The 19,676-nt window shown below is 46.2% G+C and overlaps 1 protein-coding gene across 1 annotated transcript; it reads left to right on the top strand.

Annotated features, from left to right (window-relative positions):
• Positions 1–1,818: 1,818 nt before the first annotated feature.
• Positions 1,819–3,303, top strand: LOC138820027 (PRAME family member 7-like). The gene has a single exon (XM_070011667.1). It carries the CDS (start codon positions 1,819–1,821, stop codon positions 3,301–3,303), a length of 1,485 nt encoding a protein of 494 aa, XP_069867768.1.
• The last annotated feature ends 16,373 nt before the right edge of the window (positions 3,304–19,676 follow it).

Below are 19,676 nucleotides of genomic sequence, written 5' to 3'. Positions count from 1 at the left end.
TAGAGATTTTATTATGACTGGTTGGTGTGTGAGTGTGTGTGTGTGGGTGTGTGTTTGGTCAATAATGGTGGGGTGAACTCTGGGCCTGGGCACCGTCCCTCACCTCTTCAGCTCAAGGCTAGCACCCTACCACTTGAGCCACAGAGCTACTTATGGCTTTTTTCTGCTTATGTGGTGCTGAGGAATGGAACCCAGGGCCTCATGCATGCAAGGTAAGTGCTCTACCACTGAGCCACCTTCCCAGCCCATGATGACTGTTTATATTGAACTATAATAATACAGCATGTGGTCTGACAGAATGCTGGGAATAATTTTAATATTTCAGAACTTGTGCAGACTTTCTGCACAGACTTATATGTTATTTGTTTTGGAAAATATTCCATGTGCTTCTCAGAAAAATATGTATTCTGATGATGCCTGGTCAAATATTCTGTAGATGTCTGTGAAGTCTAGTCAGTCAATGCAGATATTTAGGGGATTTAGTTCTGAGTTTTTTCTGTTACACTTTATGGGTTCATTTATCCAGTGAAACAGTGGTATGTTAAAATCACCAACAATTACTATTTTTGATTCTATGGGTTTTTTTTTTTTAGGTCCTATAGTATTAGTTTGATGAAGTTGGGTGCTCTGGTATTGGTGAATAGATATTTAGAATGGTTAGAAGCTTCTAGAAGAGATCCCTTTATTAGTTTGTAATGCCCTTTGTCTCTTCTAATTTTAAATTGAAATCTATTTTTTCTGATATTATTACTGCTACTCCAACCTGTTTATGGGAGCAATTTTCTTGAAAGCATTTATTCCAGTCTTTCACATTCAAAATGTTTGTTTTTCTTGGCAAGATGTGTCTTGCACATGGATAGATCTTGCTCTTTTATCCTACTAGTGAATCTATGTCATTGAATTAAAGAGTTAAGTCTATTAACATTGAGAGTGAGGACTAGGAAGTGTTTGGTAATCCTGCCATGTTATCCACCTTTTTAGGGACTCTGCCTTGACATTTCTCACTGTATTTCTCTGCTTTTCTGATAAACAGCCATATCTCTGCCATGACTTAGATTCCTATCTTCAATAAACTCCACAGAAAAAAGAAGAAATTAGTGTTGTGATTCAAATGTTGGAGCAAAAGCATTGAGGAAAAGAAGCTCAAGGACACTGGCCATGCCCTCAATTCAAGTTGTGAGATGAACAATAAAAAAAAGACAGGAAGGAAGGAAGGAAGGAAGGAAGGAAGGAAGGAAGGAAGGAAGGAAGGAAGGGAGGGAGGAAGGGATGGAGGGAGGGTAGGAGGGAGGAAGGGAGGGAAGTAGGAAGGGAGGGACGGATGGAGGGAGGGAGGGAGGGAGGGAAATAATTTTCTAGAGAAGTGTTTGTGGATGCTATCAGATTGGGCTGGCTGATGTTCTTGGAACTTTTGCAGGCTCAAGGTAGTGAAATATCTGTGGAAATTTCTCAAAGGGTTAACAAATAAGGGCCAAAGTGTGTGAGTGTGTGAGTGTGTGTGTGTGTGTGTGTGTTTCACATTTGAAATGGAAGCTGGGCCACCTGGGTCCTGCCTATAATCTTATCACTCTGAGTAGAATCTCTCTTTCAAGTAATCTAGATTGTTACACCCAGCCAGGGTGTGGTGGGTGTTACTCAGAAATCCCATCAGAATCTGTTATCCCATTGGTAGATACACAGAGGGGAGGGTGGGACTGGGGTATAAAGATGCCAAAGGGCCAGAGAAGAGCAGAGGCCTTGAGTCTGCCTTGAGTGCTTAGCCCTGCTGGGATTCAGAGAGTCCTGCACACCTGGTCCACATCTGCTCCAGTTCTTGCCATGAAGATGAGCGACAGGACCCCACCCTCGCTCCAGTATCTGGCCATGCAGAGCCTGCTGAGCAACCAGGCCCTGGCCATCTCTGCCCTGGAGGATCTACCGGTGTTGCTGTTCCCTTCGCTCTTCGTGGAGGTCTATGCCAGGGCCCACACAGAGATGCTGAAGGCCCTGGTGCAGGCCTGGCCCTTCTCCTGCCTCCCCCTGGGGGATCTGGCAGAGTCTCCAGACCTGGAAACCTTAAGCGCTGTCCTGGATGGGCTCCATCTGCTACTGGCCAAGAAAGAGCGCCCCAGTCAGTGGAAACTGCAAGTTCTCAACCTGCGGAATGAGCACCCCAACATCTGGATAGAGGGCTACCCTTCAATGGCCCGAGTCGCTTATCCAGATGTCCTGACTGACAAGCCAACAGAGAGCTGTCGTTTAATGATGACTGAAGAGCAGCCCTTGATTTTACTCATGGACCTGACCATCAAAGATGGCGCCCAGGATGTTCTCCAAGCCCGCCTGCTCCAGTGGGCCAGGGAGAGGCAAGAACGAGTCCAGCAGTGCTCCAGGAAGCTGCTGATTCTGTCTGACTCCATCTCTGAAATCCAGAAGGCTCTGCGTGTGGTGAGGCTGGACTCCATCCAGGAGCTGAAGGTGAATAAATTCTGGCATCGAGAAACCTTGAAAAAAGTTGTCCCTTACCTAAGTCAGATGAAGAACCTTCGCATCCTCCAATTCTCCAGGATGAGAGTCAATGTCACTTGCAGATACAAGAATTTCTCATATTCCTGCAAATACGCTGTACATCTGGGACAGCTGCAGCATCTGCAGGAGCTGTATGTGCACAAAGTCTTCTTCCTTTATGGACAGCTGCCCACCATCCTCAGGAACCTCACCCTTTTGAAGACCTTGTCTCTGAGTTCGTGTCCACTGAACGAGGCTGACTTGTGGTTCCTGTCCCAGTGTCCCTGCTCCAGGCAGCTCAAGCACCTGCGTCTGAGGAGTTTGCCCCTGGACAACTTCAGTCCTGAGCCCCTGAGAGCCCTACTGGAGCACGGGGCCAGCACCCTGGAAACCCTGGCTCAGGAGGACTGTGCCATCATGGATCCCCAGCTCTTGTGCATGCTGCCCGCCCTGAGCCAGTGCTCCCACCTCAGCTTCTTCAGTTTCTATGGAAACCACATCTCCATTTCTGTCCTGCAGAGCCTCCTGAGCCACACAGCCAGACTGAGCTGTTTGAGACAAGGGATCTATCCTGCCCCTCTGGAGTGCTACCCCCATCATGAACGGTGGGTAGGGAACTTCGAACCTGAGAGATTTGCCCATGTTCAGGCTCAGTTGGAGCAGTCATTGAGAGACATGGGGACTACTCAGAAGGTCCAGATCTGTATCGGTTTCTGTCATCATTACAAATACTGGACCTTTTACACCCTGGGGCCTGATGGCTACTGGGTCATCTCTATCGAGAATCTTCCTCGCCTTTCTGCTCTGCCTCTGTAGTCAGGAGCCTCTCCTGGGCTCTCATCTGAACACTCCAAAATGAAAGTTGGGGTTGGGATTGTGGCTCAGTGGTAGAGCACTTACCTGGCTTACACGAAGCCCTTGTTTGTTTCATCAGTACCACATACACAGAAAAAGGTGTAAGTGGCACTATTGTTCAAGTGGCAGAGTATTAACCTTAAGCAAAAGAAGCTCAGAGACAGTGTTCAGGTCCTTATTTAAAGTCATTGGGCTGGAAAAAATTAAGAAAGAAAAAGACAAAATGAAAGATGTGACATATGAGCATTCTCCAGGAGCACTGTCCTCAACATTCAGAATGGGTGAAAGAGAGAGAACCTCTGTTTCTGGACTTTTCATTTCAATCATAACTATGTTGGGCTACATGGGCACACATTATCAGGAATCTGTAGTGGATTCAGCCTGGAAAGAACTGGACCATTACCTTGTTTTTCTAAATGATTGTTAGCAACTGGATCATGTTCTAGGGCAGTCCTTGACTGTTCACAATTTACTGTATTAATGAATCAATAAAGTCATTTCCAAAAAAGTACGCAGAAGGTTATGATTTCTCAGCACCCAAGTGTACAGTTTTCTGAGAGGAGACTGCCACGTGGTTCAGGAAGAAGGGAGTTCATTGGGGAGAGCCCATCTTGTACCCTTCATGATCAGTTGGTGTGCACAGAGCCAACTTAGGGCAGGCACGAGGGGGTATGGCTACCAATGTAGAAGTGACCCATTAGCATGGGGTACTCCCAGGTACACCAGTTATCTGGGTTTATGGTGCTGGGCAGAGACTTCTAGGTTGTTCTGCCTGCTGTCCCTTGGGGATACCAAAGGGTTGTGCATCCACATATGCTTTCCCCTGCAGAAGAGAGAAGAGAAGCGTCCATTGTTCCCTGAGCATGCTTAACATTCCCAACTTTTGATAGTTAAAAAGGAGCACCAAATCTCTATAGCTACTTCCTGCTAGCAGGTGGAGTTAAGCTTGGGATAGAAGGCAGAGGTGTCATGTGGTCCAGGAGGAGGCAGCAGTAACCCTTCCTGGGTGGTGAACACATGTAAGCATCCTTGGCTGAAATCTGAAAGAAGTCTTATGAGGCAGAGACTGAACAGTAAGTCAAAACATTACTAGAGGGCACACAAACACAGAGGGACCGGCAGCCATCCAGTCACAGTGGAAAGGGCAAACGGTGGATGATCTGGCAAGTCCCGCTCTCTTGAAATCCAGGTGGCCCTGTGACTGGTGGATCAGGTCCCTGACTACTTCTGACTGATTAATATCCAGCAACTGCATAGGGGAGAGCAAAATGGACTGGTTAAGAATTACCACTCTGAAGCTATGGCTGGATTGCAGTGGTTAAGATCCCAGTGGGAGGCCTTGATCTTACCGTATCTGGACTATAGATATCTGGATTACAGATGTTTGCACTACAGAGTATGTATGGGAGACCCGGTATAAGTAGACGTAGTAGGTATCAAGGTCAAGAGTGTAAGTTCCTGTCCACTTACAAGAAAGACGGGTATGGGCATTAAATAGGCATACTTATAAATATTTTCTTTTGACCTTCTCGCTCTGGTGAGTTTTGAAGGGCAAGCACCGAGTGACTCCATTTAGGATCTCGCACCATCCACCCTCATTTATGCAGTTTTTTCCAAGTGCCTCAGGGTAGACTTTATCACCAGGACTAGCTCTGTCCCGGGGGTCTAGGAGGTCTCTTCTTACTAGGTGCTGAGATGGCATGTCCCATGGTGGATAGGGAGTGACTGGCAGATCAAGCGAGCGTCGATGCCAAGAGGCCCTTTTCATTTCCAATTGAAGCAACGAGGAGAACTTCATAAATCATTTTTTAAGCAAGGCTTACCTGGAACTTATTAACAATAAAAGTTAAGTTTGACCAAAAAATATTGGTAAGAGTTGTTTATCTTTATGTGGGTCTGACTGTAAATGTTGCAGAGGATCAAATCTGTGACAACAAATCTCAATCGTGGTCATGATGAGAGTTTAGAAACCACAACTTATGGAACTGATTAAATTTAGCTGAATATAGCCCTGTAGGTTACTAATGAAGATTGAAACCATTGTTGGCACTGTATCCACTGTACCTTACATACTCGGGGAAACAGACCTTAAACAATGGAAAATAACATTTGAGTTATAGGTGTTTATTTGGAGGACCCCAAGACTCACCCTAAGTCTCTCCAACCAAAAAGAGAGAAAGGAGAATCCACACCCCCTAAACCCTCCAAGAGACCTCCAACAGCAAAACAACTGAGTAAGAGAGAATCACAGGAACAGACAGAGTAAAGAAGGGTGGGGAAGCAAGTCAACTGTGCACACAAAGAGGGACCTCCCTGTGTACACAGGGCAGGAACATGTTTCAGCACCCCAGGCCTGGACAGCGCCCTGCAGCTGCTCAGCATCTCAGCACCATCAGGGATCTGTGGGAACCCTGATGTAGAAGAGTCGCACCTGGATAGCGCAGACAGGCTGAGACCAGGAGTGCAGCACCTCCCACAGCACACTGGTCAATCTACAACCGGTCCCAGGACTCTGCGTATCCTGCCAGGGGGGGGGCCTCCTCCATAGAGGCCAACACTGGCGGTGACCAGCAGGGCTTACTGGACCCCCACTGCCCTGCCCAGGAAGGACTGCGGCACTGTAAGGGGACAGAGAGGACAGAAGCCTCCTCCACCACTACCCCCACCCAAACCTGCCAAGCTGGGGAGCTAAGCTGCACTCACACCTGGCAAAGCTCAGAGGCAAGTGTCCACCCCTCCCCTGCTAGCTGGGATGCCCAGCAGCAGAGGACGTCCACTCCCTACCCCCCCCAGCACCCAGGGCACCGATGTGTGTGCCACGCCAGGCAGCAACCCTGTGGCTGGAGGCCTGGGCCTCTCTCCTCACAGGATCTGCCCACCCGGGGCACCTGAATTCCAGCTCCTGCAGGGAAAGAGCATACCTGACCCCGCGGCCAGCACACTCCCACGGGTGTTGTGTGTGCTGAAATCCCTGTCCAGTCTGAGGTGCCATAAGTGTGCGTGCTGACCGTGGGCGGAGCACGCCCGTATGCATAAGAAGCAAGGGATCAAGCACCCCTGGAGAGGAGAGAAACCACCCAGGGCCAAGGCACACACAACCAAAAACACACCCAGTGCACCCATCACAAGCCCAACCCTTCTGAAAGTAATTACTACCTTGGAAAACCCATCAACCCGCTCATTCTTGGCTGCAGACTGGGCAGAATTCCTTTCAGCCAGCCTGTGACTGGAGATCACCACTGACAACCAACCAGGAACAAACCCAGAACCAAGCAAAGGCTGCCACCTATTGACCAAAATCAGTCAGAGTTTGGGCTTTGACTCTGCTAATCCCCAGATCCTCTGGTGAACATCGCAGCAAAAAAATTATAAAACGCATGAATCGTCAAGACAGAAAAACAACTCCATAGCCAGCAGCAACTCAGGAAAGAACTCTAGTGAGAGTAAAGAAGAAATGGAGGACAAATGATCAATGAAAGAGATGATGAAGGAATTGGCCAAAGAAATAGGGTGATGAATAGATCCATGATTCAAATACAAAGAAGAGATAGCCAAAGAATTTCAAGAGATACAGTCAAGAATAGACATGGTACATAGCTGTTAAAAATGAAATTAACACTTTGTGAACCGATATAGATATCATAAATGGTTCCATTTCCACCATGCAAAACACAATGGAAGCCATAGTTGACAGAATGAATGAGATGGAAAATAGAATATCAGGAGCCAAAGACAAAATGCAGCAGCTGGAGAAAAAGTCATAGATTTGGAGAAAATACTCAGAACTTACCAAAGAGAAGTCCAAGAACGGGCAGACAATGCCCAGAAATTCAAACTTTGTATAACTGGAATTGATGGAGGAGAGGGATACAGAATAGGGGGATGCAATACTTATTCAACAAGATTATTACCTAAAATTTCCCTAATCTTAAAAGATAAAATCTCACCTACATATCAGAAGTATACAGAACACCTAGCAAACAGGATCCAGGAGGAGCACTTCTAGACACATCATAGTAAAAAAAAGAAGAGAGGAGACCCAAATCCATAAGATCAGGGATGCCAGAGCAAAAATTACAACAAACATCCAAGACATCAAAATGATCATAAAGAACTATTTCCAGAATCTTTATTCACTAAACAAGGAAAACCTAGCAGAAATGGAACACTACTGCACTGATGGTGGGAATGTACACTAATATAACCACTCTGGAAAGCAGTCTGGAGGGTCCTCAGAAAGCTAAGTTTAGACCTCCCCTATGACCCAGCCATACCACTCCTAGGCATCTATCCTGAGCAACAGGAACCAGGATACAAGGAAACATGCACCTCCATGTTCACTGCAGCACTGTTTACAATAGCCAGGATATGGAAACAACGCAGATGCCCCACTACAGATGAATGGATCCAAACACTGTGGTACCTATATACAATGGAATATTATGCAGCCATTAGAAAAAACAAAACAATAGCATTTGCAGGGAAATGGATGGAACCAGAAGAAATCATGTTGAGTGAAATAAGCCAAGATCAGAGAGACAAACGGCACATGGTCTCCCTGATATGCAGATGTTAAATTCAAACTGCAACAAGATAGGACAACGTAAACAGGACTCAAGAAGCAAAGGACCTCTTCTTAATTTGTTGCATCATTGTTAGATGACTCCATGTTCCTGACCTCATGGTATATATACCTGCACACCTGAGGGAAGTCAGGAGGAGGGCAAAGCACCAGAGGGCAATGGATGAAAAAATACACCACAGGAGTCCATCGGCTGCACCGGACCTTGATGAACGTGAACTAAGCAACTCGAGGGCAGCGATGGGAGGGAGGGGACGAGCGAGAATGATGGAATGGCTGACACTGAGCAGAAGGAAAGAAATGTATGTATTACCCGACTTGGAAAAGATAGGTGTAGTGTCAAAGTTTGTAGCGTTCCTAAGCTTTGTAGACCATGACAATGGTTAAAATGTGTCTGTGAATTTAGGTAAGACCAACCCCCCCACAATACTGTGAAATTTACTTCTCACTTAATCTCAGTAAAGAAATAAAAGGTTCTTATTTGAAGGACCTTGACGTAAACAAACAGAATAACCTTTGATGTAGTCCTGCAACACTTTACACACTTGCCATTACATGAGCACTCACGTAAGGGGAAAGCTCTGGCACATTTGTAAGGTGCCCAATCTTCTGAGCTTCTTCGCGGTTTGAGTTTTAAAGCTCACGTTTTTTCTGTTGGCCTGCAGAGCCAGTTAAGCAAAGATATGACAGAAGCACTCTAGTTTGGTAGAAAAGACTTCTTCTCACACCATGATGAGTTTTTATGCATTAAAATGAGGTTGTTTTCAGCAAGTTCATCACACACACACACACACATACTTACTTGAGCACAAACGTTTTGAGTCACGCTTAGAGTTGTTTTGGGGTGTTTTTTTATAAGGATACTTGTTGGCTCAATTAGATTAGTCAGACTTTGCCAGGGAACCACACAGACATTCAGGTACAAAGAACAATGAACAGGTTTATTGCTAGGAAAGGGGGACCAGCAAGACCCCTTCTCACAAGGGAGAAGTGAGAAGCAGCGCCGGCTATTGTCTGGGGTGACCTATGTAACCTAGGGGGTTAGGAGGGGCTGGGAGGGGCCAGGAGGCGGAGACCCTGGTGTGGACGTGCGGGCCAGGGGCTTCATCGTGGTGGACTAGGATGTATAGTAGACAAGGGTCCTGCAGCTGCCCAGACCTGAAGTCACTCTAAGGGGCTCTGGCGGCCTTCTAGGGTGGTAGCTGCCCCAGAGGAGTGCCATCCCAAGGTACAGAGGGCTGGAGGCTGATGATTTACTGACTTTACTACATGGGTCTGGTATTGCCTAGGAAGGGAGCATGCTGAGCAGTGGAGAGGGGAAGGAATGGACTAAGCTATGGGAAAGGACTCATTTTGCTAATTCTGTACAGAGGGGTTACAGTTATGTCAGCAAGGTAATGAGTCCATTTCCTACACTTGGGTTTTAAAAACAAAAGTTGGCTGTAATGTTCTGGAATTTCAGTGGCAAAGCATTTTTCCCCAATGTGTGATAGAACCACATGGTCAATGCCACAACAACAAAAGCTTAAAAACAAATACTTTTGCCAACAAAATATTTAATAGAATTTAATAGAATCTCCAGGCTTAAACATGGGCTGCCTGAGCTGGCTTGGAACTGTGGTCCCCCAATCTTAGTCTCCTGAGAAGCTTAGATTACAGATGTGAGCCACAGTCACAGAGTGCAGAGCCAAGTCCTCTCTACCTTTCATCCTTAAATACATTTCTGGAGGTGCTGACGATGGAGTTCGCCAACCTAGCAATCCAGAGGGGAAAATGCTAAGGAGACACAGCTGTTTAATGGCAGCAATGAAACTCTGGCAGGTGTCTTAACTTTCATCTGTGATGTGTGAACCGCCCTTTACTGAGTCACCTTCAAACTAGAATTCACTACAAAGGTCCAGCCATCCATTGACAGGACCTAAGGACCTAATCTTAGCACAAGGCCTTCTTCTGCTCCTATACATACCACCAGGGACACGGAGATGACTGGTGAAGCCAATGGGCAGAAAGGAGGAGACAGACCACAGAGCCACACGTGATGCGAAGACTTCACCTCCAGCCATGCGCTCACTTGCTGTTATCAATTCATAATTCACCTGTTGCACTCTCAACTTTAACCACCAGTAATGGGGCAGATCCATGTTGTCCTCAATGGTGACGGTTTTATTTAACTTGAAGAGCTTTCCAAAGGTGGGAAATGTAAGGTAAGAAATGGATGTGTATAATACTCTTAGAGAAAAACCCTCTGTGCCTCTGATCAGACAGAATAATATTTATCAAAATGAACTCCAGGAAATGGAAACAAGAGGTTTCTATAGCTGTTGTTGTTTTGTCTTGTATGGTCATTTATCTGTCTTCGGGAGGGTAGACGGTGACACAGAAATGAAGTACAAAGGGTGCTCACTGCACATGATAAGGGAAGTGAACTCTGCAGCTGGTGGGTGGGGGCTGGAGGGAACAACTGGGAGAGAGCACGGGAAGGGGGGACGTTGTCCAAGAAGAAATGTACTTATGATCTGACTTACAGCACTGTCGTCTCTCTGTCCATCGCCTTTATAGTAACAAAAAAAAAGAAATGGATGCCTATACTTGTAGCTACTCGAGGCTGAGAGCTGAGGATCACAGGTCGAAGCCAGCCTGGGCTGGAAAGTCTGTGAGACTCATCTTTAAGGAACCAACAATATTCCAGAAGGGGAGCGGTGCTAAACTAACAGAATGCTAAGCTTGAGCAGAAAAGCTCGGGGCCAGTGCTTAGGCCCTGAGTTCAAGCCCTAGGACTAGTACACGCACATGTGTGAATACACACACATACACACAGTTTGCTTAGAAAAACAGAAGTGGTATAAGCAGTGGTTGTGTGGACAAGTCTTTGTTTCTGCGGGAAGCATAGAGGGCACCCCGGGGCCGGCCCTCTCCTCTTCCCTGCGTACAAAGGGAGCCACAAGCTGCGGAGCACCTATGGAGGAAGTTGGAGAGCAGCCTGTGTTGGTGGGGGTGGAAACCTTTCTTGACCACCCTCCTATTCTAGAAGCCCTTTCTCTCATGCCAGGGGAACAAAGAGGCCGTGCATACCTCTGCTGTACCCCCAAATACTTGGATCTACTTTCTTTGGGCCTTCAGGTTCTACCTCATGCTTCAGCCCCATTCTCTGTCGTAGATGTTTCCTCTGGGACCATGCTGGAAGTCCCACCGCACACCTGTGTGAAAGTCTGAGGTCTCTCCCCCAGCCCCTGGACACCAGGGTCAAACCCCATTTGATCCCCACACCCTGGATCTACCCCGCATCTAGAGAGAGCCACCCGAGGGCATGGCTTACACACTGTACCAATGACACACAAGGATCACGCCTATAATCCTGGCTCCCGAGGTAGCTGAGAGATGAGGATCCCAGAGGCTTTTAGTTCCAATGAACCAGAAAAAAAGGCAGAAGTGTAGGTGTGACTCAAGTGGTAGAGCACCTGCCTTGAGCACAAAAGATGAGCAAGAGTGTGAGGCCCTGAGTTCATATCCCACTACTGTCATGATCAGTATGTAGCTAGGAGAGAGAGACAGAGACAGAGAGACAGAGACACAGACAGAGAGACAGAGAGACAGAGAGACAGAGACAGAGACACAGACAGAGAGACAGAGAGACAGAGACATAGACAGAGAGACAGAGAGACAGAGACATAGACAGAGACAGAGAGACAGAGACATAGACAGAGACAGAGAAACAGAGACAGAGAGACAGAGACAGAGAGACAGAGACAGAGAGACAGAGAGACAGAGGCTGAGACAGAGACAGAGAGACAGAGACAGACAGACAGACACAGAGAGACAGAGACAGAGAGACAGAGGCAGAGACAGACAGAGACAGAGAGAGACAGAGGCAGAGATAGAGAGAGAGACAGAGAGACAGACAGAGTGACAGAGAGACAGAGGCTGAGACAGAGAGACAGACAGAGACAGAGACAGAGAGACAGAGACAGAGACAGAGAGGCATTAATGTAAGTCTGTATTTTCAGGTTTCTTCCTTCCATGGCTCCTTTCTCTTTCCCATGTTTCTGAAGCAGTCTTACATTGGTTTCAATGACTCTCCCCCATTGGCCAAAGAGAGAGAGCTGGTGAAGGACAGAGAAAGGAGGTGGATTCAGGGCAGCCGGGGGCTGACAGCACCTGAGGACGTCTTCAGCGTCTTCAGGGTGCAGACACGGGCTTCAGGTTCAACAGGGAGAATTGTGGTTGGGGTGGGGGGACTGGGTGGGAAAGATCTGCAGAGTGACCATTGCAGTCTTTGATGCAGCCTTTGTCCTTGGAGGAGATCCGTGGGATCGCTGTCCTTGATTCCCAGGATGGAGCAGGAGCGAGGTGAGCTCCTGAGTTTGGGTGTTCGCCTTGAGATGCTCAGAAGGAGGCATGGCTTTTAAGAGGAAGTTTGCCTGCCACAGGAGCTGCTGCTCCCAGAATTTTGTGTAGCTTGTGGAATAGCAAAGGGGCTGCAGCAGAGACCATCTCAGATCACAGGGGGCAGGTATGAAGTCGGGGGCCGTTTAGTTAGCTCAGGCCCCAGCAAGAGCATCTCTTAGGTTTGCCTCTGACATTTCTGCATGTTTCTTTGCTTTTTTTGGGGGGGGGGGGGAGAGGAAGAATGTATACTGGTTTCTTCCGATGTGAGCCATGTCTCTTGTCAGCAGCAAAGGCGAGAGTGAGCGCAATGAAAGTCAGAACCTGCAGAGGAGCCACAGGCCATCATGAGCCCGGTGAAGCAGCTGTAAAGCCAGCTGGCCGAGCTCAAGGAGCAGGAGTAGAGTGGGTGAGGGGCTTGGGCACCAGGGGCCAAGCCTCCGGTGGGGGCCGACCTCCGGTGTGACCTGGGCCTCCTGGGGGTGCCGGGCCTCCGGTGGGGAGCCAGGGAGAGGAGGCTGTGGAGCAGGCAGGGTCTCCCCCACCTTGCACCAGGGGCCCGGGAGGTCCAGGGAGGCTTGATGGCATCTCTGAGGATTCTAAGTTCCACCAAAGAAACCACCGGTGGCTCACCCTGAAATACAGATTACTCAGGAGGCTGAGATGGGAGGATGGAGGTTCTAACCCTGCCTGTGCAGGAAAGTCTGTGAGACTCTTATCTCCAATTAATCTCACAAAAAAGCCAGACGTGGAGCTGTGGCTCGGGTGGTAGAGCGCTAGTCTTCAGCACAAAAGCTCAGTGGCGGTGCCCAGGCCCTGAATGCCCTGTGTCTTTTCCTCCCCAGATGACAGAACAAAGGGAGAACAAGCAGAGGCTTCCTGGGCTGCCACATCCCCACGTGAGCCGTCCCTTGTCCCCACGCTGAACGCAGGGGGACAGCGTGACTGGCCTCTCCCATTGGGGTCCTTTCTCCTCTCTGAAAAGAAGACTTGAAAGGAGGAGCAGAACGGTGCCTATTGTTTACAAAGTGGCTGAGCTCCAAGAACGACTGGTAACTGGCTTTTCATGCTGGAGAAGCAGCAGCCAAAAAGACAAGCAGCTTGAACACAGCTCACGCGCTCAGTGCAAGTGGGGGCCGCCTGCTCCCAGGGCCGTGGAGGGTGGAGGAGCCAAGCGGCCGGAGGCTCGGGGATGGCAGAAACACTGTCTGCTGGATCCATGGGCGACGTCTAGACTGAAATACAGACAGCTCTGCGTGGCTGGAATTTCTTTCTTTTCATCGTGGTCTGGGGAAGAAACTTTGGTGGCCACGTTTTGCTAAGGCAAATCACTGGATGGCTTCAAAAGCAGACTCTCGGAGAAAGGGTTCAGCTGGCCATGTGCTGGTGGCTCTTGCCTGAATCTCAGCTGGAATATGACGGCTTTTGTCCGAATACCAATGAATTGTTAGAGCACAGCACAAAAGGGGATCTTCATGTAACTTGTTAAGAATGGGTTTTAAGGCAGGTTCAGGTGAAGACTGCAAAAGACTTGCAGGAAAGAGGCTACTAATAATTCCCGGGCAAGAATTCTAGAAGAGTGTGTATCTATTAAAATATACTGAAGCTGGACCTTGTGGCCCATCCCAGAATTCCTAATTTCACAGTGGACTGAGATCTAACTATCACAGTTTGAAGACAGCACAAGCAAGAAAGTGCATGAGATTCTCATCTTCAGGGAACTGGCAAAATGTTAGGAGTCAGGCTGTGGCTTAATTGATAGATAGAGGGCCAATCTTGAGGGAAAATGCTCAGCAACAGTGCCCAAGCTTTGAGTTCGGTCCCTAATACTGACACACAAAAATGTATATATAATATTAATATTAATATTAAGATTAAGATTGGGAATGTTTCAAGATGACCTGGAATATTGAAAAGTTAGGATGGTGGACTTCCTTGTCTGTTTTGTTTTGTTTTGTTTTTGGTTCAGTCCTGAGCCTTGAACTCTGGGCCTGGGAGCTGTCCCTCAGCTGTACAGCTCCAGGCAAGTGCTCTACCACTTGAGCTACAGTGCCACGTCTGATTTTCTGGTGGTTAATTGAAGATAAGAGTCTCACAGACTTTCCTGCCCAAGCTGGCCTCCCTCCCTCTCTCACTCCCTTTCTCCTCTCCTCTCCTCTCCTCTCCTTTCTTTTCGTCCCTCCCTCCCTCCTTCCATCCCTCCCTCCCTCCTTCCCTCCTTCCCTTCCTTCCTTTTTCTTCCTTCCTTCCTTCCTTCCTTCCTTCCTTCCTTCCTTCCTTCCTTCCTTTCTTTCTTTCTTTCTTTCTTTCTTTCTTTCTTTCTTTCTTTCTTTCTTTCTTTCTTTCTTTCTTCCTTCCTTCCTTCCTTCCTTCCTCCTTTCCCTTCCTTCCCTTCTTCCCTCCCTCCATCCTTCCTTCCTTTCTTCATTCCTTCCTTCCTCCTTCCCTCCTTCCTTTCTTACTTCTGTGTTTCTTCTTGTGTCCATCCTAGAACTTTAACTCTGAGCCTGGGTGCTGTCCCTTACCTCCATATTGTCAGGTAGTGCTGATCTACTTGAGCCACAACATTACTACTCACTTTTCTGGGGAGTTTATTATAAATAAGAGGCTTGATACTGGCAGAGAAAAAGCTGTTTACTAGAGGACCATATAAATACAGTATGAAAAGACAATCGTGGCCCCAAAGAAGATAGATAAATGGCAGAAATTACCAAACACTTCTCAGTCCTGTCAATATTCACAGACTTAACTCCTAATTAAATGACATAGATTGACTAACTGGATCCTAAAGCAAGATCCACCTATCTTCTGTCACCAAAAAGCACACATTGCCCAAGGAAGCAAACATTCTGAATGTGAAAGGCTGGAATAAAATCTATCAAGCAAAGAGCCCCATAAACAGGCCAGAACAGCAAAACCACTAGTGGATAGAAAAATAGACTTCAAATTAAAATTATGAGAGGACACTAAGAAGGACGTGACATATTAATAAATGGATCTCTCCTACAGGAGGACATAACAATTCTTTTTCTTTTTTTGGGTCTGGTTGTGGGGCCTAAACCCTGGGCCTGGGCGCTGTCCCTCAGCTCTTCAGCTCAAGGCTAGTGCTCTATCACTTGAGCCACAGTGCCACTTCGGACTTTTCTCTTTTTGCTTATGTGGTGCTGAGGACTCGAGCCCAGGGCCTCATACATGCAAGGCAAGCACTCTATCACTGAGCCACCTTCCCAGCCCAGGACATAACAATTCTAAACATCTATACGCCAAATGCTGGAGCATCTAATCTCATCAAACTGATACTTTTTACCCTAAAACACATGTGGTTACAAGTGAACAGATTGTTGGTGAGTTTAATACATCAAGTCATCTCTCAATAGATCAACCCAGCAAAAATTAATCAGAGAAAACTCAGAACTAAAGAACTTCATTGACCAATTAGACTTCACAGATGTCTATAGAGTATCTCACCTAGCAGCATCAGAATACACGTTCTATTCAGAAGCACATGCAATTTACAAAATGGGTTATATTTTAGGTTCTAAAGAAAATCTGTGCAAATTCAGAAATGTTGAAATTATCTCCTGCATTCTCTCAGATCAAATTGGAATAAAATTAGAGCTTAACATCAAAAGCCATCATGAAAAATTCTCTAAATCATGGAGACTGAAGGTACCCAGTGTGTGTCCTGTGCATACACCCTCAGGACTTGGAGTATCTGACCTGAAAAGAACTGGAAAACAATATTCTTTTCCTTGATGGTTATAAGCAACCCTCTGAGATGTGGGACAATCCCTTACTATCTATAATTTACTGTATCAATCAATCATAAATAGAGCTCATTTTTCAAAACCATGTAATGAAAGTGCTGTTTTTGCCTAGAATCCTAGCTACTCCAGATATCTGAGATCTGAGGATCACAGTTCAAAGCCAGCTTTGGAGGACCTCTGGCTCCAAAAGAGCCAGAAGTGGGCCTGGGGCTTAAGCATAAGATCAGGAAAGCTCAGGGACAGCACCTAGGCCCTGCGTTCAAGACCCACAGCTAGCACAACAGAACACAACAAAACAAACAAGGAAACAAACCCCTGACCAACCTCAAACATACGAAGGTCAAATTCTGTGGAAAAGCTAGAGAAAGAATTCAAAACCAAATGCCAAAAGACATCCCAATGTATTTGGGACGACAAATCTCAGGATGTAAAGCCAGTTCAGAGTTGACCTAACTTTCCTTGAGAATGGAGGCCACACATCATTTGCTCTTCTACAAGTGACATTCGCTTCCTGCCCACCCAGATGTACACACAACAGCCAGGTCCCACACCTACGAAAATGTACAAACAGAAAGGTATGATTACTTAATATCTAACCATCATCAGTGAAATGGGGCCTCAGAAAGACTTCTTACTGAGTTCAGCTCTCAGTACTGGCCCAGAGCCAAAAACCAAAACATACTCTAAAAATGCTACACAACACACAGCCTGTGAATATCTGAGCACCCATCCAGGGAACTGGTAGTGAAGGTGCTGAGGAATCAAGCTGTTATCCGTGTGTGACCCCTTCCAGCTGGCAAACCCTGCTCTATTAGATAAACCAATGTTTGGTGCTACTACCTATTGAGGATGGAAATTAAGAAGGGAAAAGGAGTGAGGAACAAATAGTAAATGCAAGTAGCAGGTAGGTTACGTAGTGGAGCTGAGCAAAGTGCCTGAGTGGGGAAAGAACTCCCCTTCGTAATAATAGTCTGTGAGCATCACTGAGACCTTTTACCTTCTTTTGCCTCAAGGATGGTGGCGGAGCAACTAATACAATAGAGATGGTAGAAAAGTACCAAAGGCTTTTAGCTGCTCGGGTAGCACTGGGGGTGGGGGGTGCTTTTAGATTGTCAGTGTTCATTTATTCAGAGATGTTAGGGCCGATGGGTCATCATTTGTCAGTTAGTGGGGCCCAAAGCAGAGATAGCATAAGAGCAGAAATGTACAGCTCTGAGAATGGCTGTCTCTGCATCCCATGGCTCTGTAACTGCTGACCCCTGACCATAGATGATTGGTGGGGGGCATGGGGACGGGGGGACTACTTTCTCCTGTGTGGTGTTTGCCACACTTCTGGTGTGTGTGTGTGTGTGTGTGTGTGTGTGTGTGTGTGTGTGTGTGTGTGTGTGTGTGTGTGTGTTTGTGGTCCTGGGGCATAAAAACAAGACTTAAATGCTGTTGGGCTCCAGGCTCCAGGCTAGCAATCCACTTCCAGCTCTTTGCTGGTTCATTGGAGATAAGAGTCTCATGGACGTTCCTGCCCTGGCTGGCTTTGGACCACGATCCTCAGAGCTCAGCCTCCTGAGTAGCTTGCTTTACAAATGTGAGACATGGGGGTCACTATGTTCGTTTAGGTATTTCATTATTTAAATACTTTTTATGAGTATATATCAGTTGCTCAAAGTGAGGGGTGGGTGGCTTTCATTGTTACACAAACATACAAACTCCCAATTTTTACTCATGTTTATGCAGTTCCTTATCAGGAGAAGCCATTGTCACAGCTAAAATCATACATATCAAATCTAGAAAGATCTGTGATTGGATCCTGATTCAAGTTCTTATTTACCAAGCACCATATATAAGAAGCACCTTTGTTATATGTTTTAATTCTCATACAGTTCATGTGCGAAGTTAATAGATTCCTCTACTCTTAATTTCCTTTCTTTTGGTTTTAGTATTCAGGGTCTCACAATCTTTCTTAGCCTTTTCTACTCAAGGCTAGTGCTCTACCACTTGAGCCACACTACCGCATCTGTTTTTTTGATGGTTAATCGGGAATAAAGTTCTTTTACCACTATCAGCTGCCTGGAGTTTTAAACTGTGGTCCTTAGTTCTCAGCCTCCTAGTCTCTGGGATTACAGAAATGTGCTGCAGGAGTGCCAAGGTGCACTATACTTTTTGATGGATATGTACTTCTCATTAAACTGCAGATCTGTGTGGTTTTATTTGTGTGTTAATCACTTCTCACCAATAAATACCTACAAATGAAGCTGACACATTGCAGTCACTTTCTGTCTTGAGTTTAATTGTCCTACATGCAATCTTGTCACTTCTAATCTTTATTGGAATCATACAGTGGCCAACCAGCTCTGGAGGAGTTGTCTCATTCCCTGCCAGACTTATTCAGTCCTGTGGACTGAATGTCTATACTTCTTGATGTAAGGTTCGTTGAAAGGAAACCACCTCGTGGTCCAGGCAGAAAAGAGTTTATTTGGGGGGACAGCAAACTGTGAGCCCACACAGGATGGAAAGAGAGAGGGGAAGGAAAAATAATAAAAGAGGAGGGGACTCGTGTTAAGCCAAATTACACAGGGAAAGGTGGGAGGCGAGACCAGCATGGAGGCAGAAGTAATTCCTCAGCTTTTTAACTCGCAGCTCCCACTCTACTTCTTGAGCCACAACTCCTCTTCCAGCTTTTTGCTGGTGTACTGGAGAAGCTAGGAATCCATAGAACATTCCTTAATATAACAAAGACTGAATATGACAAACCTACTGCCAGCATTAGATTCAATGGTGATCAGTGAAAAGCATTCCATTTAAAATCAGGAACAAGAAAGGGATGTCTTCTCTCTCCACTCCTCAACAATATAATATTGAAATTCCTAGCCAGAGCAATAAGGAAAAACACAAACATAAAGGGAATACAAATAGGGGGAAAAAAGAACCTCATAAATTCCTAACCAAAGTTACAGCAACTAATCTGAAATTTTGACAAAGTGGCAGGGTGTGAAATTAATAATCAAAAACCAGTAGTATTTTTTATGCCAACCACGAGGAGAGCAAGACCAAATTCAGGAAAGCAATTCCATTTGCAATAACATAAAAAACGCAACAGAACAATTGACTTAAAGATACAAAGAACCTCTATGATGAAATTTAAAATTTAAAGCAGATTGAAGGAACTGGAAAAACTTCCTATGTTCCTGGATTGGGGGATTAACATTGGGAAAATGGCAACACTGCAAAAAGATCTACAAATTCAATGCAATACCCATCAAAATCCCTATGACCTTCTTTCATGATATGGAAGATGCAATCCAAAAAATTCATGTGGAATAATAGAAGATATTGGATACCAAAAACAATCCTCAGCAGGAAGAACAGTGCTGGTGGAATATCAAAACCAAGCTTCTAACTCTATTATAAATCCATAGCAATAAAACAGTGTGATACTGGCACCAGAATAGGCCTTAGGACCAAAGGAAGACATGACCCATAAATGGACCTCAGACCTATAACCACCTTACATATGATAAGGGAGCCAAAAACAGAGGAATGAAAGGGTACTGGCAAAATTGGCCATGCACATAGAGAAAACTGAAGTGATTTCATTCTATATCATC

The sequence above is a fragment of the Dipodomys merriami genome, unplaced genomic scaffold (genome assembly GCF_024711535.1).
Source record: "Dipodomys merriami isolate MVZ:Mamm:240054 unplaced genomic scaffold, mDipMer1.0.p SCAF_84, whole genome shotgun sequence".
Lineage (NCBI taxonomy): Eukaryota > Metazoa > Chordata > Mammalia > Rodentia > Heteromyidae > Dipodomys > Dipodomys merriami.
The sequence above is the reverse complement of the archived record's forward strand: the minus strand, read 5'-3'. Positions and strand labels throughout refer to the sequence as shown.

What these genes read in the sequence shown, in the direction of transcription:
- LOC138820027 (XM_070011667.1), top strand. Translation starts at nt 1,819, where the DNA reads ATGAAGATGAGCGACAGGACCCCACCCTCGCTCCAGTATCTGGCCATG.